General features: G+C 41.1%; 1 protein-coding gene across 4 annotated transcripts in view; it reads right to left on the reverse strand.

The window, feature by feature from the left end:
• DDX6 (DEAD-box helicase 6) overlaps positions 1–11,433 on the reverse strand; it is a 30,895-nt gene extending 19,462 nt beyond the window's left edge. Inside the window, exons 1-5 of one of the 4 annotated variants that reach the window (XM_043481191.1) lie at positions 11,255–11,433; positions 10,760–11,046; positions 7,333–7,802; positions 4,702–4,765; positions 3,701–3,805 (exon numbers count right to left, since the gene is read on the reverse strand). In XM_043481191.1, coding sequence (XP_043337126.1) covers positions 3,701–3,805; positions 4,702–4,765; positions 7,333–7,532 — 369 coding nt within the window. In that variant the 5' untranslated portion in view covers positions 7,533–7,802; positions 10,760–11,046; positions 11,255–11,433. Of the gene's footprint in view, positions 1–3,700; positions 3,806–4,701; positions 4,766–7,332; positions 7,803–10,499; positions 10,655–10,759; positions 11,047–11,254 lie in introns of those variants that run through there. The other 3 variants (XM_043481193.1, XM_043481194.1, XM_043481192.1) reach the window with 3 other exon arrangements.
• Positions 11,434–26,524: the final 15,091 nt, after the last annotated feature.

Here is a 26,524-nt window from a genome sequence, read left to right on the forward strand (position 1 = left end):
AATTAACAATAATTCCATCACCTTCTTATCTATAAAGTCCTCAAAAGTTGTGTTTAAAGTCTGGAAACAGCAAGAGTTGTCATCTTTCAATCATCTCCAAGTTAATATAAGGTTTTGCAATGTTAAGCAGAATAAAACAGTAGACTCTTAGGTACTCCAAAAAAGCCTCTGTTACTGTAGAGCTATGCCTTTAGAATGGCATGGTTATGTTACTGTGCATAGCATTCAGACCTAGAACTAGAGTCACAGATGGCTGTACCAAAGAAAGATGTGTGGAACCAATCTGTAGTGTATCTGGTTCCAGTTTGTCAGTGTAAAATTAAATCCTCTCAAAAGAAAATTTTAAGTGCCTAATTTTCCCACCATCTTATACCATAGCCAAAGTGCAACCAAGTTTCATCTCTAATGGAGGTGACACTCATCAAGATGCTTTTATATTTGGAGGGGAAAAAAATGCCGGATAACACGGTAAAACTAAGTACTATACAAGACAACAGACACATTTGGGGGGGCGGGGGGAAGAAAAAAGAAAACAATGACAAGAAAATAAGTAAGAAAAAAAAAAGAAAATAAGTAAGGAGAAAAGGTAGATAAAAATAGTAGAAGAATGCCAGTCATGAGGCTGGATTTCACTAGAGAACCTAATTTATTTTTGAAGTGCTAATATTTATGGTTTGTTACACCGAGTTAAGAAACATGTTATCTTATATTTTCCATGGATTTTCAGACAAAGCAATACTACAGGAAAAGCCAATGTGAACGGCAGTCTCAGGTATATGTAATACCTTACATTCACACTGTGCTTGCTATTTCAAAATACACTTTGAAGCACTACAGATTCATTTCTATCATTGCAATCAAGTGAGTCACACAAATATTTTTGTTTCCCAGTGCATACAAAAATTACATTTATACTACAGTCTATTCAGTGTGCAGTAGCACCGTGTAAAAAAACAACATACATACCTTAATCTAAAAATACTTTAAAAATACTAGCCATTATCTGACAACACAGGGTTGCCACAAACCTTCAATTTGTTTAAAAAGCAAACAAAAAGACAAATGCAGTATCTGCAAAATACAATAAAGTAAACCACAGTAAAACGAGGTATGTCTGTACATTGTATTTGATCCTCACAAAAAAAAAACTCTGTGAGGGAGATCATTTCTACTTTACAGAAAAAGCCATATGGTAGACTGGCTAAGTGGCTGGAGAGTTACTTGCCTATGTGCTATACCAAACTGAGGATGCAAATAACAAAGTGAATTTAAAATTTTAATACAAAGGTGTGAAACATGAGACATTAAGGGCCCATTAAGAATTAAGTCTGCTAAATGAACCATATTTTTTGATGAAACTACTACATAAATTAAAAGCCCATAATATTTATTGAGCATTTATCACTTAATAGCCACTGTACTAAGTATACTAACATGAGTTACCTCACTTAATCTTTACAACATCTCTATGGTATACACTGCTGTATCAACTTTATAGGCCAGAAAGTTGAGGCTTAGAGACATCTCAAATAATCAACTTGGAAAGGAGCAGAGCTGGATTCAACCTGGGCAATCTGAATGTAAAGCTAGTACTCAAACAGTTCTCTAGACCAAGTTCACCTACAGACATCTGTTAATCATAATTTCATCAAAACAATACAACTGAGGGGATATTTCCTGCCACACACCTTGCTAAGTATAGAGTTACAAAGTGGAATGATTCAGTAGAAAAGCACCCATAAAACTCTTCATTCCTATAGATAAAACAGACTAACATGAACTACATTATAAAAAAGTAAATTCCTAAATATTTTTGGTCTCTGCACTCAGACTGCCTGATGAGGTATAACTTTATCTTCACACTTTCTCCAACCACAACAAAATTCTTCCAGCTTGTCCACAAAGGCACTCTCATTCCTAGGCAATCACTATTCTAGTTCTCCACTTGGAACATGGATCATTTCTTCCAAGTTGTTCCATTTTCTCCTAATGTCTACATGTATGTGCCCATTATATTACATGGAAATTACCTGTATAATTAGCAGTCCTTTCCATCAGACTCTGAGTGCAGGAACCCTATTTAACTTGTTCATCATAACACCCTCAGGGTCTAACACTTTCTAGGTCACTTGATACATGCTTGTTCAATGAAAAAGTGCTCAATGATGTCACAGAGTTTGTCCCGAGTACAGCTTGGATTTGACAGCTTCAACTTATGTGAAGGCAAAAATTTGTATATAGGTCTGCATACGTGTGTGTGTGTAATATATATATTTCCTTGCTCTTTCCGCTGAAAGAGTGTACCTAGTGTTTAGATCTTGGTCTCTAATACTATTGCCAACTAACTGGAATCCAAGTTCTTTGGAGAAACAGCTGATTCTGAGGCTGGGGAAGCGTAGCTGTCCCGATAAGCTTGGCATCATGATATACCACCAAAAAGGAAGTGCTCAAGAAAAATGAAGGGGGAGGGAAAGGTAAAAAGATAGAGCACAGAGTTCAGTGACACTACTCTGTACGATACTATAATGGTGGATACATGTCATTATACATTTATTCAAACCCACAGAATGCACAATAACAAGAATGAACCCTATTGTAAACTACGGACTTTAGGTGACAATATGTCAACACAGGTTCATCAGTTTTAACAAAAACTGCTCTTGTGGGTAATGCGGATAATCAGGGAACCTATGCATGAATTTTGGCAGGGATTTATGAAAAATCTCTTATGCTCAATTGCTATAAACTTAAAACTGCTTTACAAAATAGTTTATCAGAGGAAAAAAATGAAAGAGGCACACTACAAAAACAAAGGAACTGGCTTGAAGGAGCTCACACTGGCCAAATATGGGACAATTCAAGCACAAAAATACCATTTAGTAAAAAAGGAATTTATAAGTTACACTGATAATATACAGATACATCAAGGAGGAATTAGGGGGAAATTCTGATGAATAGTATATTGGCATTGCCTTAAATGCTCCCCATAGACTGTTAGTTAGTTTCAAGGGGAGGGGGTAGAGCAGGAATTATGTAGTATAAAAATCAAGATACCATTTTGAAAGGGTAATCAAAATTAAAATCACCCTTGGAATAAATGAACACTGTAACTCCGAAAATGACTTCTGCAGTATTCTGGCTAAGAATGTATAACTTGAATCAAATCACATGGAAACAGGAGACAAACTGAAAATGAAAAATGTTCTACTGGAATAAAAAAAGGAAGGGAGCTCTATTTTTAACATGTCAATGTCATAAAAGAAAAAAAAAAAAAAAACCAAGAGTAGGGAAAAACTCACTACTAAAAGAGATATAACAATTACATGTAATATCTGATCCTAGGATGGGTCCTGCACAGAAGAAAAAAAATGCTTTAAGACAAAATTTGGGGCCCAATTAAAAATCAGACTACAAATGACAGATGAGTTAGAAATAACTGCATTAAACTGACTGAACATAACTGTACTATGCTTATTCAAGAGAATATCCCTGTTCTTAGGAAACATACAATGAAACATTTAGAGACAAAGTGCCATGATTTTGTAACTTACCCTTTTAAGGTTCAGAAAGTGTGTGTTCATGTACAAGTATACATACATGTGCACACACACTGGAAAGCAATACTGGTTCACTAAACCATCAAAAAGTATGCAACACTTAACTCATAACATTACATAGGAGGTAAAAAGGGGAAATATACCTGAATAGGAGATGGCTTTTCCCAGCCCATTTCAAAAATTCCCATCAGCAACTCCCGTTTCAAACAGTAATCTTCAAACTCATTTCCTTTTGTGGAGGTCACATCCTGGTCAAACAAAAACAAACGGACAACATCAAAAGAATGAAGTACAACTGTGTTCCTTTAGTAATTACCATGTTTAAGAAAGTGTCTGAGAGACTAATTCTTTATCCCATTTAAAGTATAAATATATGCACATTAGTTCTCTATCCTAATCTACAGTTCAACTATTTTTGAAAAACAGCCACTCTAACACAAATAAGCCATTTAAAAGCTATTTTTTGGGGAAAGACCAGCCATCCTGTGGTCATTTTCTTCTAAGAAGTGATGGAATACTGTTATTTCTATGTTAAGTACCATGCTGTGAACTGCAAACCACAAGATGTAAAGTCAAAACCTAGTTCTACCATGCACTGCCTACAAACATCCTAATCTAAACCAGAGTTTTTCAAGCCCAGCACCACTGACATTTGGGCCAGAAAATTCTTTGCTCTAAGGGGGCTGTCCTGTAGCACACCCTCAGCTGTGATAACTTATTGCTAAATGCTTCTGAGGGGAACAAAAATCACCCTTGGTTGACACTGCTGGGCTAAGAGAACTAACCTCTCAACTTCAGTTTTTCCATCCATAAAATGTGGATAAAACCTAACCTGAATCTTACTGTGCTTCTAGAAACAAAAGAGAATTTTGAGAAAATGCCATGAAAACTATAAGTGTTCCACAAGTGAGATAAGATACACATATGTATAAACACAATATTTAATATGGATACACATTATTACCAATTCCTCCAAATAGTGGGAATTTTTGGCAATTCATCATATATAAGCTATACAATTTCAACCACTTAATCTTACTTAAGAGTAAACATACAGTGCCTACTGTCATCATCAAGTAACTACTTCACTTTTAAGAGTTTCCACATCATTTTGTCTTCCACTTGAATTTTACAACCAACTTACCGAAGTTTTGATTCTTAGATCCTTTGGAGGGAGTTTTAAAGTCTTTTTCCAGTCATCACCAGGTCTAGAGAGAATACAGTAAAATTGAAGTATCAGAGTTCACAGCATTACTACTCTAAAATACAAAGGTAATTCATCTTGATAATAATTTCTAAAAAGCACACTAAATATATTGCACTTACTTAAGAATACAGGTTAACAACAGAGATAAGCAACTCCAGAAAAAATACTCTTTCTTACAAAGCACAACAATCCAGGGAGAATTTAAAAAATCAAGACTATAAGGGAAAAAGATGTCCATCCTCTTTAAGAGAAGCATGTTGTATACAGTTCAACTGTTTTCAAAACTGGTAACCCGTGTGCTTTGTCTGACCTAAATAGTGCTATTTAATTTAAAGTTGCCAACATTAAAAAGCTAGGAGATTTTGTATAAAGTTGATTCTGGATTTTCTTGGGGGGGGGGGGGGGCTTTAGCAGCAACACGGGTTCCAAATTTCTGCATAGCAACAGTTTGATAGGCCTTAGTAACTGGAGTTTAAAATCAAGCACCTGATGCCTTTAAATAGGTCAAGTCCCCTCTCATCTGGCAGTCCCCTATAGGCATCTGATTTTGTAGCTCCTGGTGGCTAGTTAAAACCAAAGAATCTATAAAGTTTCAGACTTCAGTTCAAGTCTTGACTCTTCTACATATCAGTTCTGTGACCCTCCAACAGTTACTTTTCTAAATCTCTATTCTCTCATATATAAAATGAGATAAAAATTATATAAAATAGCTTCTATAAAGCACTCAGCACAGTGCCTGGAAAAATTAGCTGTTAATAAAAAAAATCTCTCAATCTTTTTTAATGGGGATGCTTGAAACCATGAAAGAAAATAACAAAGAAAACAAAAAATTTTCTTTTTGGTCATGTAAAAACTTCAAGTAATATAATATCCAAAGCATCTAACAGAAAAAAAGACTGTCAATAAAGCAGACAATGCTTTCAACTGTCTTTTAAGTTTTCACTGATTTAAAGATAACAACTCATAATTAGAGCCCCCCCAACATCTCTGAGCATTTATTCAGGAAGATAAGGATGTATTTTACTTAAAGCTTCATCCCACACAATCCAAGATACCCTATCACAGGAAACTATTTGCCACCAAATCCGAGAGTTCTTAAAGCCTTTCACCCCTGTCTATAACACCACATCACAGTTTCTGAGCATTGTCAGCTGAACATCCTAGTAGGCCAGCTTGTCACATTGTCAAATTCACTAAACAGTGGATAAAGATGCAGACGATACAACAGAAAATCTGCCCACAAAAAAATTTATCATCTTAGAAAGTTTAAAAAAATTTGTTTAATGAGATTAACTAACAGAGACAGGTATTAACTATCTCTGAGACATGGGATCTAGGAGTCTTCACAGAAGAGAGAGTTATTTCAACTGAAATTTAAAGAGTCACAGAACTGAAAAAAACTGATTTATCTAGGAAAAGCAAAAAAAAAAAAAAAAAAAGGCAAAATTCACTACAGTCTCAAATCAGAGTTTAAGTATAAAATGCTCTCAAAATGGAATAATGCAGCTTTATGTTTCCAATTAAAAGTAGACTAAATGTTGCTAGTCTACTCATATTTTGTCAAGACAAACTGCAATTTAGAAAAATTTTTGATTTCTATACTAATTATTCACCTCAAAAATAATATGCGTTAATGCCAATTCTCCCACTGACCAAATGAATTCTGTTGAAAATTTGGGCTATTTTTCTTTAGTAAATGCTTCTTTTAAGCATGGAAAAGACTTAGATTATAATAAAACACACACTTTTTGAGTTTCATCATATTTCTAGAGGTTAAATCAACTTACAGCTAGATTCTTAACAAAGACAAATATCAAATGGGTCAAGATTCTTAATTTTCTATTAAACTGCTTCTTTGGAATCATAGTTACCATTCACATACTTTAAAGTGTACACTTCAAGACGACAGCCTACACGCTTTCAAATTTAAAAGAAAAATATTCCATAGTAAAATAAGACTCTTAGTTTTTAGAAGTCTTCAGAGGTTTGGGACTATTCAGAGATGTGTTCCAAAGAGCTCAAAGTCCTGAGTTCCCTATGATATAAACTGCTTGTTATTTTGTGTGTGTGTAAAAGGAGAAAGCATATTTTAAAAATAAATAAAACAGGACAGAAAAGCAAAGTGTCATAGACTAAAAAAAAAATGTTATGGATAAATTTTCTGAGTACTTTTTAAGTTCAGAAAGCTGGACAAGTCTTTAAGATTGGCTTTAACTGCCATTCAAACTAGGATAAACTCAAGTTATCACACTAGGAAAAAAGCCATACTGGCAAAAACAAGATCAATCTGAGCTCATTATGAAAGCCAGAAAAGTTTCAAAAAATACTCTATGCAAAAGTAATATATATTATCTGTGCCTATGTTTGTTACTTAACAAACCTGAATTAATTACGACAGAGATACATTTTTCTATCACAAATACCTATTGACCATAAACAGTCATCTGTCCTCTATTCACAATCAAAATGGTTAAACTAAAATGGTATACATAAAGTAGTCAACAACAAATTAGCAAAATATACCTCCTTGGTCCCCCAAGTGTGTTTATTATTTACTCTAACACTTACTTAATAGTGGTGGTCATACTCTGTGCTTGCTGCTGAGTGCCATTATTGATTGTGTTGGTGTTCTTCAGCTGGTTCATCTGTTGCTGAGTCTGTGCGCCCCCTCCTCCGGGGCCACCACTGGGCTTCACAGGGCCCCTCAGCTGACCATTCTGACTGGACAGACCCATTATAACAGGGTTCTCTGTTCTGGCCGTGCTCATGCTGTATTCACTTTAAAGATGTCTCTTTCAAACTTCAAAACTTTTGAAAGTCAGTAGAGAAACTGTAATAACAGTTTATTAGGCTCTCCAAAACGAAGAGATAAATATAAGTCTTGCTCAATATATGAGTCCTTTATTGCAATGCAGGCAAGCACCTGTAAGTCTCTGAACGGTAAGCAGCAGTAACTTGCTCTCATGCAGGAATCAATTCTTTATTTTTTAAAAAGCCCTCTAACAAGGTTGAGTTATGTATCTGAATCTCACTTCAATCTGAAACAAAGAAAAAAAGTTAAATCAGCAAACACAGTCAATTTTGAAGGAAAAAAAACCCCTTTGTTGTTTCCATTTGAAGAACTCCTTTAGAAGCACTCTCTTCTTTTAAAGAATTAAGAATACAGCTGCATGTAGATCAAATCACTACCCAGGATAGGAAAGAGGGGGGAAAAAATGAACTGCTTCAAAAACCAAACCTGCACTGAGACAGATCTCATTTTAAATTGTCAGTTCAAAGCAACCCAGAAAATATCAGGTAGAACAATACTGTGATTAAATTAACATTAGCTGTCAGATGATAATCTCTTCCCTTCAGTTTCCTCCCAGAGGAATTCTCTACAGTCCCTGCCACCTCTAAAAGTCAATGATTCATTACATTCAATTGCATTACAACTCAAAGAAGAATGGCACAACTTAATTAATGTAAATCTACAAAGGAACAAGGCAAAACAATTCATTCTTTTTTTTCCTATTTCTGACAACTGAGAATCCTTGAAGAGTTGAGCTTTTGATTTCACTCTGTGCTTAGCATCATGTACGCCCTTATGAATTTCAACCAAAGAAGTTAAACTTGAAGAAAACTACATTTTCTTTTCCCCCCTAAGTTTTTGCCCTCTAAAACGATAACTAAAGCAGTCAAGGGACATACATACATCTACTTGTCAAAATCTTCTGTTCAAAAAACAGCCAAGAAAACCTTTAGCTACCTTAATTAAGTCTACTACAGAACTGTTACATTTTAAAATATAACACTTTTCAAAAGTATGTCCCAACTTGAAGTAGCATTTTTTAATTAAAAAAAAAAAACCAACCCACAAAAAGGAAATTGTTATTCAGTCATAAAGTCTCACTCAACTCTCTGCGACCCACGGACCCCATGGACTGCAGCATGCCAGGCTTCCCTGTCCTTCACTATCTCCGAGTTTGTTCAAACTCATGTCCATTAAAATGGTGATGCTATCCAACCATCTCACCCTCTGTTGCCCCCTTCTCCTGCCCTCAACCTTTCCCAGCACTAAGGTCTTTTCCAATGAAGAAATTACCTGTACTTTTAAAAAAAAAAAACAACCACAAATCTGTGAAAGAATAAAGACATTACTAACTTTAATCAAACTTTCTAGGACACCCAGAGTACTGATTATGTTATTTTAAAAATTATTCCACAAATAAAATTATTTTTTTTAAAAGGAAGACCTAAATTTCACAACCGCGGGTGGGAGGAAATAAAGGCCTACTCTGGTGTGTTAACACCTTTACATTTCTTACCAAAATACAGCAGCTAATTAATTACTGTTCCTTCTGAAATACACCAAAGCTTCTCAAACAATAAAAACTTTAAATTCTCTTTGATGTCTTTTTTTAAATTGAAAATAAAGTTGCTCAAAAACTGTGTATATTTTGAAGTTATCCAGAAACTGACTGACCTCTTAAGTAGGGTAGTTAACAGCCACCTAATTTCAGTTCAAGGTAGTAGGTGGTTTCCTGTATTGACAGGTTTATATTATGATGAGCGATATCACCTATTTCATACCCGAACATTACTTATTTGCAAAGCACTAAGAGGATGAAGAGGGCAACTTATATAAAGATTAAATGGTATCATTACTGTCCATCATGCACATAAGACCTCGTTATCTCCCTGGAGCCAAAATGTGACTATGTGAGAACTGCTCCCCTCTTCATTAAGCTAAAACCTGCACTGCAGCTTTACGTCTCAAGGAAAGAAATATTCCTCCTACCCCTTCCCAATTTAGATTTCCATGTTGTATTTCTACATTTTCAAAAATACGAACGAAACAGAGACTAGTTAGGAGGGAACCCTAGCTGAGTTAATTACAGCACTTCCCAGACTGTAGTCAGCGATTGACAGTTTCACACCCAAAACAGTCTCGTCATCTCCAAAAAGACCTTTTGTTTGCAAATGCAGCGCAGTTTTTCTAAGCTCGGTCTGCAAGTTGGAGTGACTGTTCTATTTTGAAGGAGCAAGGGGACTGAGGAAGAGAAAGGGGAGTGAGTAATAAAGGAAAGAAGCCAATGATTTTGATTTGCAAGCAAATAATTTCTTGTTCCCCTCCCCTTCAAACCCCCCTCCAAATCCCCTACACACTTAAAGTCAGCTCCCTGGGCCCATAAACACAAAAGGGTTGAGGCCCTGTAACCGTATCTGCGCAACAAGAGCGGAGAACCGGCTCCACAGCTAGGAAACAATAGGGACTCCCCCAAAAGAGAAACATTTAAGTCAGACAGCCCCTTCTTTCCTCCGAGATTCGGGGGCTCCATAATCACCCCGTTATCGACCTGCAAGGCCTTACTCCTTCAAGCAGCCGGTCCTCTTCCAAACCGAGCCCTCCGCTACAGCATATCCCTGCCGCCCCCTATAGGGCCGCCTCGTACCCTATAACCTCCACCATCTCCTTAAGTCCTTGCCGCCCCCTACGGTCCCACCCTCCCATGTCACCCACAAAGCTCCTCTGAGAAATTCTCCCGCTCTTCCTCCGGACCCCTCCGGGCACAACACTGCTCTACGCTACTCCTCCCGGCGCCCCCACCCGACAGCTGGCGCCCGCCACTCGCCTTCCTCCCCAAGGCCCGGCCAGGCCTCAGGCCTCCGCCTCAGAGCGCCCCCCACGCCAGCCTGGGGGCTTCCTGTAGCCCCCGCGACACGGCCGACCGCCACCCCCCCCCCCACCTCACCCCACTCCCCGCGGCTCAGGCCCGAGTCCTACCACCGAGGCCACTCCCGCTCGGCGCCCTCGGTCCTTTATTGTTGACTCGAAGCTCCCAAAATGGCGGCGGCTCCTTCCTCCTCGGAAACCTCCGCCCGCCCCCACCCGGCCCCTCGCTTCGGCCTCCTCCCGCCCCCGCCCCGCCCCCGCTCCCGCTCCCGCTCTGGGGGCCGCTCAGGCCGGCCTGCCTTCGCCCGCCCGCTCGCTTCCCCGGCCGCCCAGCCCTACCTCCGCCGCTGCCCGCTCTCAAGGCGCCGCCGAAGCCGCCGCCCGGGCTGAGCTAACTCGGCTCCCCCGCCCCCTCCGTCGCCGACCGTCCCCCCCACCCGTTCTCCGCATGGCGGCCGCCGCGGCTCCTCCTCCGCGCAAGATGGCGAGCGCCCAGCTGCCGCCGCTGCACCCGTCGCGGCTCCTCGGCCTCCGTTGCTTCGCGTCAGGAGAAATCCGGGCCGAGGAGCCTTCCTCAGGAGAAAATGGAGGGCAGTGTTTTTCCACCGACGGGGAGCCTGCGGGGGCTGAAATGGAGGGGAAGTTGAAAGGGAAATATGGGTCCCTTCAAAGAGAAAGGAGGACTGCCTTTTTCACAGCTAAGGAGAAATGATCTGGGAATGGTGGGTGGGAAGAGTTCCCCCCCAAAGTGGAAGTCGAGGGCTTGGGACCCGAGGAGGATCTGCTTATTCCTGACTAAGGACCCGGTAGCGATTCGGGGACGAGAGAGCTGACCTGCCATCTCCCGCGGGCCAGGGAGGCTGCTGCAGGTCCAAGGGGGCCGCGTCCGAGCCCCTCCGGGGCGCGCCTCCATCCAGGAACGCGCGGAACCAGTGGTCCGGAGGCGCCGGCACGAACCCGGGTGTGGGGACAGGAAAGGGGACCGGCCGGGACGGGTGCAGCAGGGAGAACCCCGGGGAGAGCGCGGGGCGGGGGCCAGGGGGCGCTGTGCGCGGGCGGGCGGGGGCGGAGAAGGCTGTAGGGAGAGTTGGGCGGGGGTGGGGTGCTGGGTAGCTGGGGTGCGACCTGGGCAGGAACCCAGAAAGCGAGCCTCGGAGAGGGAAGTGGGAGACTAGAGCAGCGATCCCCGCTTTCTCGGCCCTAAAGGGCAATCCTCAAAGAGAGGGAACCAGGGAGGCCGAGCCTCCCCAGAAGGAAGGAAACGCTGCTAGAGTCAAGTTAGGATGGGAATAGGAGTTCTGTACGGAAATGAACTAGAAGACCAAGCGGGATTCTTTCCCCAGCCTGATCCTCATCAGAAAGGTGTATTTGTATTTGTTCCCATAATTACTTTTCATATTGTAATGTCTCTGTTTATCCTTAACAGAAATAACAGGAATGCAGTCTTGTTCCAGGTAAAACAAAAATCGGAAGCTAGCAAGTTAGCTAGGTCAAAGGAAAATAAAAACCTGGGTCTCACTCAACTGAGAGACAATATACCGGGGAATGACCAGACCATAGGTTGACAACAGAACTCCGACCCACAACCTCTGCTGCAACCACGCGAAGCCAAACCGCAACCTCTGCAGTGATCAGCTCAGAATGAGCCAGACTCGGTCATTGACTGCCAGCTTGCCTAATTTTTGCCCGTGTTTCCAACTCTGGACCAATCAGAGAAAGCCAAATAAGTTCCCCTAAACCAATCACGTTAGACTCCCCGCTTCTAGTTAGCCCGCCTCCAGCTTCCCCGAGTTAACTTCCAATCAGAGCAAACCCTGAAGCTTCCTCACCCACCCCCACCCGCCCCCTTATTTTTAACTGTCGGAGTGTGAGTCCCCAGCTAAGGGAAGGTGGCTGGCTCTGTTAGTGTAGCAAGCTTTGAGTAAATAACCTGTTCTCATTTGGTGGTCTTTTTTATTTCCACACAGCCAAAGAGGTGTTAGAGAAATGTGAAAAGGCTGTTCTTGAAATTTTTTTTTTTAAGGGTCCTTTAACAGTTTTTTGTTGTTTTTTTTTAAATTCTAAATTTGTAGCATGTGGTCGCCCACCCAGCTTTTAAAAAACCCACTCATCTAAAGGAAATAACCAGCATCTTGTGTCCACACCGGAGAGAGAATGGCTAAGTGGTTGTTTAATAAAATGTTGAGGTCTGAGGCCCCACTGTCTTGCCATGTAGCAGGAATGTGAAGTGGAGGAGGACAAGAAGTTGAGTAGGAGGGAGAGGAACCTAGGGATTTAAAACAGGCCACAGCCTACTCGGGTCTCTTTCCCTAGACCTCTCAAAAAATGAGACCAGCCAGAGGAAAGAGGTTTGTGTTCACAAATAAATTTCTTATCTTCAAAGGGGGCCTGGCTGAGGTCATGACAAAAACCAAAAGTGAGAAGGCAACCAAGAGTAGAACATGAAATAGCTGCCTGTTCTCACCTAGGAATCCTGCCAGGGCTAACACCTTTAAAGATTCTGCATGATGTTTTTATAAGATCTCCTTCCATCTGAGTTATTTATGTCAGCCCTTTTCAGTTCTCTATGAGAAGTATGGATGGTATAGAATTAAATTGTGAAACCTTAGATCTTTTCTCTTTTACTGATTGATGGATCCAATTCAACTAGCTCAATATCTTTTTTCTCCCTAGTTCAAACAGATTAACAAGAATGATAGAAAATATGACACCTCACACACATTATAAAATTTATATTTAAAAATATTACATAAATCCAACCCTTTGGCCTTATTGAGTATAATGGGGGACCTGTGGTAAATATGGTTTACGGAGGGTGTGCTATCCCCAGTGAGGTCACCTAATAAAGTGTTTTCCAAAATGTATTGGTCATTTTTATTTTGTTTTTAGTCACTCTCACTTCCCCCTACTTTTTTTCAACTATGAAGCTGTAAGCTGAAGTGTTAGGCCTGGATTGTTGGCTGGCTCCTAGAAAATCTGTCTGTAGGAAAGATATCTTAAAAAAGAAAAAGATTCACAAATAGAATTGAGGTTTTCAGTATCTCCGTTTAAAACAACAGGATTTTTGTGTATGTGTATAAGAATGAGATGCAACTGAAAAATACTACCTGAAATTCAATCATAGTAATGGGCCCTCCCAGCAAATACTGTTTGCCAGCTTCGCATCCTATCCTTGGCTATTTACTGAAAAATAACTAGACAAAAAATTTCAACTGCAATTTATAATATTTAGAACCTAGAATTCTAAGTAAACCTGGAGTATACACATCTGTGATACTATCTTAAAAACCCAAATGCTTTCAACAGGCTAAAATGGATTTCATACTTTTGCTTTCTGTAAGATTTTTTTAAGGAAGCATGATGGTTTTTTTAAAAACTCAAAACTATAAGCAAATGTATTCATTATCTAGAAGAAAAAGGGTTCACCCACACCACAGCCTCAAGAAAATAACTATATCACACCTGGCTAAGCTTTCTAGTACAGCATTTTCCCTCCTTCATGATTTGCATTAAAATGTTCTGATTTTCCAAAAGAAAGTTCAACAAAGTTCTTTTCCAAATTTGCTTGAGAAACATCTAATAATTACTAACCAAGACTAATGAACCAAGGCTAATGAACCCAAAGAGTCAAGTACCATTTTCTTTGGACTTTAGAACTGGTAAAATTTGCCTCTTTAATTTCTACACCAGAAGAAAATGAAGTAGCGTCAGCCTGCAGAGAGCTTAGCAAAGATAGCCTCAGAGAAGTGCAAGTATTGTGTGCCATGGGTACTTATTCATGTCTGAGTGTTTGCAGCCCCATGGACTATAGCCAGCCAGGCTCCTCAGTCCATGGGACTTTCCAGGCAAGAACGTTGGAGTGGATTGCCATTTCCTCCTCCAGGAGATCTTCCCAGTCTAAGGATTGAACCATGTCTCCTTTGGCAGGCGGATTCTTTACTACTGAGCCACCAGGTAAGCCCTGGTACAAGTACTACACTGAAGTTAATGCATATAAAGCAAACATCTTTAATCACTGAGAGAGCACTGGACACATTTTGTTGGAATAAATGTTCCACTTCCAGAGTAAACCCAAGTTGAAAAGTAGGAAAGCAGTATTACAAACAAGGAGGAAAGTGAGTGCCTTAAACACATTTCCCCTAAACTATGTTTGGTCTGCAGAATTTTATTCCTTTTGACACATAATATCTCCCCCTTCCCTGGGTACCACAACCAGCTAGCTCAACTCATCTGAGGTGTCTTCAGACCTCCTCAGGTCCCAGGATTATTTATGTTCTGGTCATCACTCAGAGAACTCTAGCTGTAAATTTTGCCTCTTCAGTTTTCTTTACTTAGACATCAGCAATTTTAACTTTCATTAATTTGAAAATAATGTGTGACTGGAAAAATGCTGAAATCTGGAAACTGATTCTTTAGGTATAAATTTAATTTGGTTTACTCAGATCGAGAAAGAACTAACATTGTCCCAATCTATGATGCCTTGGTGTTCTCCGGTACTTTCTGAGTTAGCTTGGGGCAGTTGCTAACCGGTGATGTTGATGGGGACCCTGGCAATCCTATGGAATTGTTGCTATGTGCAGGTGCCTCCTTTGTACCCAGGACCTTGTAACAACATTATATTTCTGAGTAACCTTCTCTGCCGCAGTAGTAACAATCATGACAAAGTGCCTGGGCCTGATTTCCTGCCAATGTCAATTTACAGAGCCTTCTATTGATCGTTGAAAATAGAACTATGATCTTAGGTATGTGTCCTGGGAAGATAGCTTAGAGCTGAGGGCTGGGCAGTCTGCAGCCCTGAATACCACGTGTGGGTGAAATAACATCTGTGGCTTCCAGGACAAGATGGGGAACAAAGGAATAAAAAGTATTTCTGTGCAGAGATTTCCTCAGTGAACTTCCTAGTTCTTTACCTGCTTGATGAATTTTAAAGTTTTTCTTTATCATGTCAACCACCTCCTGAATAACCCCTTGCATGCATGTGTGTGTGCCCAGTCACTTCGGTAGTGTCTGACTCTTTGCGACCCTATAGGCTGTAGCCCGCCAGGCTTCTCTGTCCATGGGGCTCTCCAGGCAAGAATACTGGAGTAGGTTGCCATGCCCTCTTCCAGGGGATCTTCCTGACCCAGGGATCAAACCTGCGACTCCTGTATTGCAGGTGGATTCTTTGTCACTGAGCTGCCGGGGAAGCCTGGTGAATAATCCCTTACTATCTCCCAGTACCTTTTCACCACATGGCGTCTACATTCTCTTGAAAGATTAGGCCTGTCAGTGTGCCTCTCCAGTCTGATTTCCCACTGTCCCTCCAATGCCTCTGTTGCTCTGGTCTCCTCAGGACCCATTCCCTCACCTTCCGTTGTTTCCCTCAGAAACCCTCTCATCCCCTTTCCTCGGGGCCAGTCTCAAACCCATTCAAACCAGTAGATTCCCACAGGCTCCTATCTTCCCTCCTTTCTACTTCCTGCCCAATCAGAGTTCAGGTTCTAGAGTCAGTCAGATCTGGGTTCAAATTCCGATTCTGCCAGTTGTTAACTGCATAAACTTGGGAAACTTTTTTAACATCAGAGCTTCACTTCCCCCAATTATAAAATGGGGAAAATAGGACTTAGAGCTGTGGTGAGTGCTCAGTTGTGTCTGGCTCTTTGTGACCCCAGGGACTGTAGCCTACAAGGCTCCTCAGTCCATGGGATTTCCCAGGCAAGAATAATGGAATGGGTTGCCATTTTCTACTCCAGAGGATCTTCCCGACCCAGGGACTGAAACCACGTCTCTTGCATCTCCTGCTTTTGCAGGTGGATTCTTTACCACTGAGCCGACTGGGAAGTCCTAGGACCTAGAGCTCTGTGAGACTAAATGAGAATTTGCATGTGCTGTGCTGTGCTGAGTTGTGTCCCACGCTTTGCGACCCCATGGACTGTAGTCCACCAGGCTCCTCTGTCCGTGGGATTTTCCAGGCAAGCACGCTGGAGTGGATTGCCATTTCCTTTTCCAAAGAATTTGTATAAGTTGCTTTATTTTTGTAGTGGGTAGATAGCACTCAAAAACCAATCATGCGGTGTTGCTATTATTGGTTTATCGACTTTCATCTGAACCTCAGCTTTTTCTGTCAGATTAGGCAATCTGTGGTGGACCAATCAGTTCTTTTCCCCGCCTCTATTCTCCTTCAGCTTAGTGCCTTACCAACCTCAGTAAACAAGAGCCATGCTCTGATTTACAGCTTCTGCTCAGGGAATGTTGGTGCTAGAGAGAGCCCTGAAACCAAGCTAATTGACTCAACAACAAATTCTTGCTTCCACACCTTAGCTGAGCCCTTTCTGAGGCCCTAGAAACTCTCTCTGGTAGTTTGCAATCAGAGCTAATCATTAGTGTCAACACAAGCACTTTTGAAAACATGGGTGCCCGAGTCCCATCCAGAGGAGTTAAATCAGAACCCTTGGGGCAGGGGGTCCAGTATAATTTTTTGCTTGAAAGTTCCCAGGAAGAATATAATATACAGTCAAGGGTGAGAATCACTGTTGGGCAAACTTTTTCCCAAAGCAGCGGCATTCTAAACTTTTTCTTCTATTCATAAACCCATCTTAAAATCAAAGATGTTCCATAGAAGCTTCATTAACTTTCCACCTCCCACAACAGACTTCTGTTGATTCCGTCTTGGAGGATAAAGTATCACATTTTCCTATCTCTAGACTCTCTTAACTTTCACATCTTTGTTGTTTTTGCTATTTAGTTGCTCAGTTGCATCCTACTTTCTTGTGACCCCAGGGACTGTAGCCCACCAGGCTCCTCTGTCCATGGGATTCCCCAGGCAAGAATACTGGAGTGGGTTGCCATTTCCTTCTCTAGGGAATCTTCCCGATCCAGAAATTGAACCTGCCTCTCTTGCATTGTTAGGTGAATTCCTTACCACTAAGCCACCAGGGAAACCCCCCTTCACATCTATCCCTTTAAAAATAAAATATACCAATGGTAACCACCTTCATTTTTAAAAATAAACTTATTTATTTGGCTGCACTGGGTCTTAGCTGCAGCATGTGGGATCTAGTTCCCTGATCAGGGATCAAACCCAGGCCCCCTGCTTTGGGAGCTCAATCTTAAGCACTGGACCATGGTTCTTCCTCTTAACTTGAACCTGTGTCCTGTCCAGGTTTTTCTTGATTATAAACAACAAACAAAAATAGTCTTCCTCACTTCCATTACCTGAGTGAGAGGAGGGAGGAGCTAGCATTTACCTCAGGACTGTCACTGTGCTAGGTGACATCATCCAGTTATGAAATCCTACCTGTTCTTGCTCTGGGGTATCACTTTCATCTCTCCTCTTCCATTATTATTGCCACTGTCCCAATCCAGGAGTTTTTTCTCTTGCTTGGATTATTTCAATAGCTACCTGGATTTCTTGCTTTAACCTCTTTCCCTTGCTAACCCACCTTATACACTAGCACCAGGGTAATTTTTCCAGTCACATCACTGTTCTGTTTAAGTCTCTTTAATGATTCTCTATTACCTACAGAATAAAATTTAAATCCCCTCCTTTCTTTTCACACTAAGTTGGGAGCCTCTAGAACCTCCTCACTCTAAACCCCATGGATGTGAGCCTGGTCCTACGGACCTTCAGATTATGCTGAGGTTAGACTCTACTTGAGATTTTTTTTTTTTTTTTTGTCTTTCAATTTCTCGGTTCTTTTCATCATTCAAGTTTCAGCTTAAATGTTATTGCCTCTGAGATGTGTTCCCACTGAACATGACCTTTTTTCTTTGTCTGTGCCATGAGGCTTCGAGGGTCTTAGTTTCCCAACCAGGGTTAGAACCCAGGCCCTTGGCAATGTAAGCACAGAGCCATAATCACTGGAACAACAGAGAATTCCACTGACCATGCCTTTTAAAGTAGTCTGCTTCCTCACCCTGGCTTTCCTAGTGGCTCAGTGGTAAAGAATCCACCTGCCAATGCAACACACACGGGTTCGAACCCTGGGCCAAGAAGATGCCCTGGAGAAGGAAATGGCAACCCATTCCAGGATTCTTGCCTGGGAAATCCCAAGGACAGAGGAGCTTGGTGGGCTACAGTCCATGGGGTCACAAAAGAGTCGATCTCGACTCAGTGACTAAACAACAACTTCCCCCCTCACTCTTTACCACATTGAGCTGCCTAATATTATCTTGTTTGCCTGTTTATTGCCTGTGCCTTTGTTTGCATGTTTATTGCCTGTGCCCTCCCAAGCAGCAAGCCCAACTCAGCCCATTTCTGATTTCACTGATTCATCCCAATTGCTCTTTTGTGCTGGCCACCACTTCAAGTTCTTTCCCTGCTGAGATGATACAACCTGGATTGTTCAGAGTAGACTGGGTTTAATGCCTGGATTGCTCCACAGTAATTATTAATAGTGTTTCTGTTCTCAAAAATATTCCAATTTGGGTAATAAATTACACAACCACTGTTATTTATAGCCTTGTTTCATAGCCATTTGTGCCTGTGTGCTGTCACTCCAGTTGTGTCTGACTGTTTGTGATGCTATGGACTGTAGCCCACCAGGCTCCTCTGTCCATGGGATTCTCCAGGCTAGAATATTGGAGTAGGTTGCCATGCCTTCCAGGGGATCTTCCCGACCCAGGAATAGAACCTGTAGCTCCTGCATTGCAGGTGGATTCTTTACAGCTGAGCCATGGGGAAAGCCTTCATAGCCATTTGTACATATGTCTTATTTCTAAGCTCACTGAGGACAGGAAGCAAGTCATGTTCCTATGTCTTTCATCAATAACACATAGTAAAGTATTTTGTATAAATATAGTAGAAAACTCAGGAAGTGTTTGTTAAATAAGACTGGCTGATACATTAAAATATCACATATGTGAAGAGTCTAGCAAAATATCTAACACATTCTAAGTATGTTAAGTTAAAAAAAAAATCAATATATGTTGATTTCCTTTGCCCCAGTTGACTCCAAATGTCAGGTCTCCCAAGCTCTTTGTTGCTAGGCTGTGCCACATAATTTAGTATCCAAGTACACACTAGCTAGTTTGCTTTTATTGAGTTTTTTTGTGTGTGTGATCCTATTTCTTCTACTAGATTGGAAACTCTTTGAAGGCAAGCATTATTGTCTTATAATTCTCTTTTCCACATAGGAAAACTAGTTCATGTTTATAAACTTGTTGATCACTGAGATTCTCCACACTCATTGGCTGGTAATTTGTAGGAGAGAGTGAAATGATGACTATGGTAGGAGGTATCAGTTTAGGTGCCCACAGTCAGAGGCACCAGGGTTGAAGATCACCTTCCCTCTTTGTAGATGATGCCTCTTGTGTTCTACCAGCCAACAAAAGTAAGGATTTCAGTAACATTTTCAGAGTATGGGTTCAAAAGATCAGGTAATAGTTACGAAAAAGCATAATTGTCTTTTGGAAGTAGGGGAAGAATGAAAACTATGCATAGTGTTGAGACCTGACTTTGGAGTAAGAGATGAGCTTGAATTCCTCAGCTATTTAACCTCCCTAAACCTGTTTTCTCATCTGGAAAATCAGGCTGATACCTCTGCCTCTGGGGTGGTTGTGAGAAGAGTACACGAGAAATAACACATAAAATGCTTAGCAGAGGGCCTAACTCATTGCAAGCCTCAGTAAACAATAGCTATTTTTATAGTGCGTGATCTAGGTAGCTAAAGGTTTCGATGCTAAAGGTGGGGTAGCTAAAAATATAATTGGTATCGAATTTTTAGTTAAATCTTGTTTCTAGTGTCAGTGACAGCTGTAATTCTTTACCTGTTTATTCATTCAACCATTTATTCTTTTGTTCATTTATTCACTGTTCATTCGTTTATTCTGTGCCAGATACACAAGAAATGTTCATTAAATATTGTTGAATAAGGGTGAAGGGAAGAAAGAAATAGGTGAGGAAGATTAAGAGGTACAAACTTCCAGTTACAAAATAAAAGAGTTGTGGGTGTGAAACGTTCAATGTAGGGAATATAATCGATAACTATGTTCTTTGTAAGGTGACATATGGTAACTAAACTTATTGTGATCATTTTGAAATGTGTAGAAATAACAAATAACTATGCTGTGTAGTAGAATGAGCATAGTCTAATAGATCAATTATACTTCAAAAACAGACAATTAGGATTGACATATGTATACCACTATCTATAAAACAGATAACTAAGAGAGCCTTTTGTGTAGCACAAACAACTTTACTTGGTACTTTGTAGTGACCTAAATGGGAAAGAACTCCAAAAAGGAGGGGATATATGTATACATGTAGCTGATTCACTTTGCTGTCCAGCAGAAATTGACACAGTGGTGTAAAGCAACTATACTTGAATATAAAACAAACAAATAAACCCATAGGAAAAAAGATCAGATTTGTGGTTACCAGAGAGGCAAGTTGGGGCAGGAAGAACTGGATGAAGGCAATCAAAAGGTATAGACTTCCATGCATAACATAAATAATTATTAAGGATGTAGTGTACAATATGATAAATATAATCAACACAGCTGTAGAGTGTATAACAAAATGGTTAAGAGAGAAAATCCTAAGAGTTCTCATCACAAGAAAAATTTTTGTTTCTATTTCTTTTATTTTATATCTGTATGCAATCATGGATGGTCACTAAACATTTCATGATGTATGTAAGTCAAATCATTATTCCGTATTCCTTAAACTTATTCAGTTCTGGATGTCAATTATAAATAATTATAAATAAAGCTGGAAGGAAAAAAATTCAGTTACAATTAAAAATGTTGACTTATTTGTTGCCGTACAAATAGCTGAGAAAAGAAGAGACGCTAACGACAAAGGAAAAAAGGAACGATAAACCCATCTGCAGACAGAGTTCTAAAGAATAGCAAGGAGAGATGAGAAAGCCTTGTTAATCAAGCAATGCAAAAAAAATTAGAGGAAAATAACAGAATGGGAAAGACTAGAGATCTCTTCAAGAAAATTAGAGATACCAAGGGAATATTTCATGCAAAGATGAAATGTCCAATAAAGGACATAAACGGTACATATCTAACAGAAACAGAAGATATTAAGAAGAGATGGCAAGAATACACAGAACTATACAAAAAAGTTCTTACTGACCCAGATAACCACGATGGTGTAATCACTCACCTAGAGCCAGGCATCCTGCAGTATGAAGTCAAGTGGTTCTTAGGAAGCATCACTACAAACAAAGCAGTTTCAAATCCTAAAAGACGATGCTGTTAAAGTGCTGTACTCTATATGCCAGCAAATTTGGAAAACTCAGCAGTGGCCAGAAGACTGGGAAAGGTCAGATTTCATTTCAATTCCAAAGAAAGGCAATGCCAAAGAATGTTCCAACTACCACACAATTGTGCTCATCTAACATGCTTAGCAAGGTCATGCTCAAAATTCTCCAAGCTAGGTTTCAGCTGTACATGAACCGAGAACTTCCAGATGTTCAAGCTGGATTTAAAAAAGGCGGAAGAAGCAGAGATCAAATTGCTAACATCTGTTGGATCATAGAAAAAGAATTCCAGAAAAACATTTGCTTCATTGACTAGGCTAAAGCCTTTGACCGTGTGGATCCCAACAAACTGTGGAAAATTCTTAAAGAGATGGGAATACCAGATCACCTTACTTTCTTCTTGAGAAATCTGTATGCAGGTCAAGGAGCAACAGTTAGAACTGGACATTGAACAACGAACTGGTTCAAAATTTGGAAAGGAGTATGTCAAGGCTATATATTGTCACTCTGCTTATTTAACTTATATGCAGAGTACGTCACGTGAAATCTCAGACTGGATCAAGCACAAACTGGAATCAAGATTGCCGGGAGAAATATCAATAACCTCAGATATACAGATGACACCACCCTTATGGCAGTAAGCAAAGAGGAACTAAAGAGCCTCTTGATGAAAGTGAAAGAGCAGAGTGAAAAAGCTGGCTTAAAACTCAACATTCAGAAAACTAAGATGGCATCTGGTCCCATCATTTCATGGCAAATAGGAGGGGAAACAGAGGAAACAGTGAGAGTCTTTATTTTCTTGGGCTCCAAAATCACTGCAGATGGTGACTGCAGCCTTGAAATTAAAAGACGCTTGCTCCTTGGAAGAAAAGCTATGACAAACCTAGACAGCACATTAAAAAGCAGAGATATTACTTTGCTGACAAAATTCTGTATAGTCAAAGCTATGGTTTTTCCTGTAGTCATGTCTGGATGTGAGAGTTGAACCATAAAGAAGGCTGAGTGCTGAAGAATTGATGCTTTTGAACTGTGGTGCTGGTGAAGACTCTTGAGAGTCCCTTGGACTGCAAGGAGATCAAACCAGTTAATCCTTAAAGGAAATCAACCCTGAATATTCATTGGGAGGACTGATGATGAAGCTGAAGCTCCAGTATTTTGGCCACCTGATGTGAAGAGCTGACTCATTAGAAAAGACTCTGATGCTGGGAAAGATTAAAGGTAGGAGGAGAAAGTGAAAGTTAAGTCGCTCAGTCGTGTCCGACTCTTTGCGACCCCATGGACTGTAGACCACCAGGCTCCTCCATCCATGGAATTTTCCAGGCAAGAGTACTGGAGTGGGTTGCCATTTCCTTCTCCAGAGGATCTTCCTCGAACCCAGGTCTCCTGCATTGCAGGCAGATGATTTACTGTCTGAGCAACCAGGGAGCTGACTAGGAGGAGAAGGGGACAGCAGAGGATGAGATGGTTGGATGGCATCACTGACTCAATTGATATGAGTTTGAGCTAGCTCTGGGAGACAATGAAGGACAGGGAAGCCTGGCATGTTGCAGTCCATGGGGTCACAAAGAGTGGGACATGACTGAGCAACTGAACAACGACAACAAAAAATGTTGAGTAAATAATAGAGTAATAAGTAACATGAGGAGATGATGACATTTTTGGAGATATGCTCTCAATATTATCTCTGGATGAACATAAAATACCCTGTGACTAAGGTTGGGTTGCTGGTTGCTGAAAGTGCAAAACCAGTGACTTCACCTACAGAGAACACAAACAAAATATGTAATATTCCTTCAAGTCTTCTAACCTGTTACTGACTGGCAGCCGATGACTGCTTCCTGTGTGTGTGCCTGCTTGGTCGCTTCAGTTTTGTCCTTTGCGACCCTATGGAGTGTAACCTACAAGGCTCCTCTGTCCATAGGATTCTCCAGGCGAGAATACTGGAGTGGGTTGCCATGCCTTTCTCCAGAGAATCTTCCCAACCCAAGTTTCAAACTTGGATTTTCTGGATTTCCCAGCAGGTGGATTCTTTACTGCTGAGCCATTGGGGCAGCCTGACTGCTTGCTACTTTGTGCAAAAACTCAAGGTTGCAGAGCTCAGTCCTTAGTTTCCCTTCTCTACCTCTAGACTTATCTTCCACAGAATCTAGCCTTACATCTTCCCTGACATCCCTTCCTTCTAATGCTCCAGGCAGAGTGAAGCATTCCCACTTTGGTGCCACCATTGCGCAAATATCTATTACTGTGCACATCTCTTGGCATCAGAGATAACTTGGTTGTAGGTTCACAAGTACTGGATCTATCTATGCCTCATTCTTTGTATGTCCAACACCTGACATAGGGCCTGACATTTGATAGGTGCTCAGTAAATGTTTACTGAATGGACTCGTGAGCAAACTAAACTGTACATTCCCTTTAGTCTCCTTTTCAAAAACAATCCTTCCAAAGGAATTACATATTATCTCAATTTCTACTTCCTCGTCCTAGATCTTTTCCTGTTGTCTTATATCCAATGCATCGCCAAGTCCTATGGGTTCAATCTCTAAAATATTTCCCGAATCTGTCTGCTCCTTATTACCCCATTGCCTCCAATATCAACCAGACAGAATTGTTTTCCACTGGCCTGTTTCCTGCTGTTGTGTCCTAAAATGGGCTCCCTACTTTCCCCTTCTTGTCTTATCCCAGTCTGTTCTCCACACAGCCTCAGTGATATTTTTCATGTAAATGACAGCATCGGCACCTTGCATTGTCAATAGCTTCCCAGCACGCTGAGAATCTGCTCCCATTTCCCTTCCCTGGTCTGCAAGGGCCTATACTATCCAAGTCCTACCTATCCTTCCTATTTCAGCTCCTGCGACTTTCCTTGTTGCTCATTCTACTCCAGCCACAGTGGCCCTTGGAAGTTCTTAACATCAGCAAACTCTTTCCCACCTCAAGACCTACTGTCTTCTCTAACAGAAGCACTTCTCTCTCCTTACACAGCTAGCTTCTTGTTCTTCAAGCAAATGTCGTTCCTCAAAGACCCTCCCGAACACACATACACCCTGTCCTCTGTCACAGGATCTTGTTTATTTTCTTCATAATTCTTATCAGAGTTCTAATTATTATATTTCTTCATGATGACTTGGTTTGGGGAGGTGTTTGTTTCTGGATGCATGGCATGTGAGATCTTAGTTTCCTGACCATGGATCAAACCCTTGCCCCTGCAGTGGAAACACGAAGTCTTAACCAGTGGACCGCCAGGGAAGTCCACCATGATTACTTGTTTAGTGTTTGTCTTCCCTATTAGAATATAGGTGAGCAGGGAACACAATGTATATTTTATTCCCCACTGTATCCCAAGTGCTTAGTACAGTCCCTGGAGCAAAGAATATACCAAACATGTACAAGTGAATACATGAATGAGTGCCCTCACTACTTTAAGTGCAAACTGTCTAGCTTTTCTTTTAACTTGCAAATAGGTATAAGACTCCTCAGACTAAAGGCTAAAGGTTTGCCCTTGACTTTCTCTTCCCCTTGCAGCTGCAGCCCTGTTGCTTCTTCCTTTACTTGACCAAAGAGTGGATTGTCTGTCTAGACCTCATCCACTCCCACTCTGCGAAACAGCTCTCACCACTACCATGAATGACCTCTTTGTTTTCAAATCCACGGACATATGCTCCACTTCTCAGCCTACTTGACCTTTCTACAGCCACACTTCCTCAATTTGGTTCCACAGAACCCTGGTCCCTTGAGTGGCTCTAATGAAAAAGTGTGTTCCTCTTCCTCCTATTAAACTCCTTTAGAGCATCCTGTGCTTCAGCTCTGCAGCATTTAGCTCACTTGCAGTTAATTTGTTTAATTAGTTAATATCTGACTTTTCTGAGAAATGCATGTTCTTGAGGGCAGGGACCCTTATCTGATTTTTACTGAATAGTCCTATATGCTAGCACGTAAAAGATGTTTGTTGAATTGAATGAATGCATGAATATGTTGCCCTCGGGGGAAATCACAATGTGAATGTATTAAATGTAAAATCCTACACAGAACAAATTTGTTCAAATTTATTTAGAGCAGGATTTTCCAAACTCAATTGCCCATAGCTCTCTTTGTTCTCTCACATTCCCAGTAGACTACCAGCAAACATCCAGGGGGAATTTATAAAACACACATGGGAACATGTTACTCTCCAGGGTTACATATTGTTGAATAATCACTGTTTCTCCATATCTTCCTCACCTGACTCCTAAGGACTCCACTTTTCCTGATTCTCTTTTTTTCCTTCGCAGATGATCTCACCCATCATGAGGTCACCAGGCATTTAGTGTGTTGTTAACCACCAATTGTATAACCCCCAGGCCTGTGTCCCACCTAGTGACTAGATACATCTATCCTGGCTGCCTCACTAGCCTTTCATCCTGTGTCTAACCCCCGCAACCTCCCTGGCCTTCTTGTATTGTATATCTTGGTTAATGGTATCGTCATTCATCTAAGACAGAAACCTAGAGGTCTAAATTCAATTGATCAACTTTATTTCAGAAATGCTGTTTATAACTTGGGCTTCTCTGGTGGCTCAGGTGGTAAAGAATCCGCCTGCAATGCAGGAGATCCAGGTTCGATCGCTGGCTGGGGAAGATCCTGGCAACCCACTCCAATATTCTTGCTGGGAAACCCCATGGACAGAGGAGCCTGGTGAGCTACAGTCCAAGGGGTCGAAGAGTCGGAGGCGACTGAGCAATTGAGCACACATGCCTGGTAGCTTGGCTGGTAAAGAATCTGCCTGAAATGTGGGAAACCTGGGTTCGATCCCTGGGTTGGGAAGATCCCCTGGAGGAGGGCAGTCCACTCCAGTATTCTTGCCTGGAGAATCCCCAAGGGCAGAGGAGCCTGGCAGACTACAGTCCATGGGATCCCAAAGAGCTGGACATGACTG

This window comes from Cervus canadensis, chromosome 11, assembly GCF_019320065.1.
Source record: "Cervus canadensis isolate Bull #8, Minnesota chromosome 11, ASM1932006v1, whole genome shotgun sequence".
Classification (NCBI taxonomy): domain Eukaryota; kingdom Metazoa; phylum Chordata; class Mammalia; order Artiodactyla; family Cervidae; genus Cervus; species Cervus canadensis.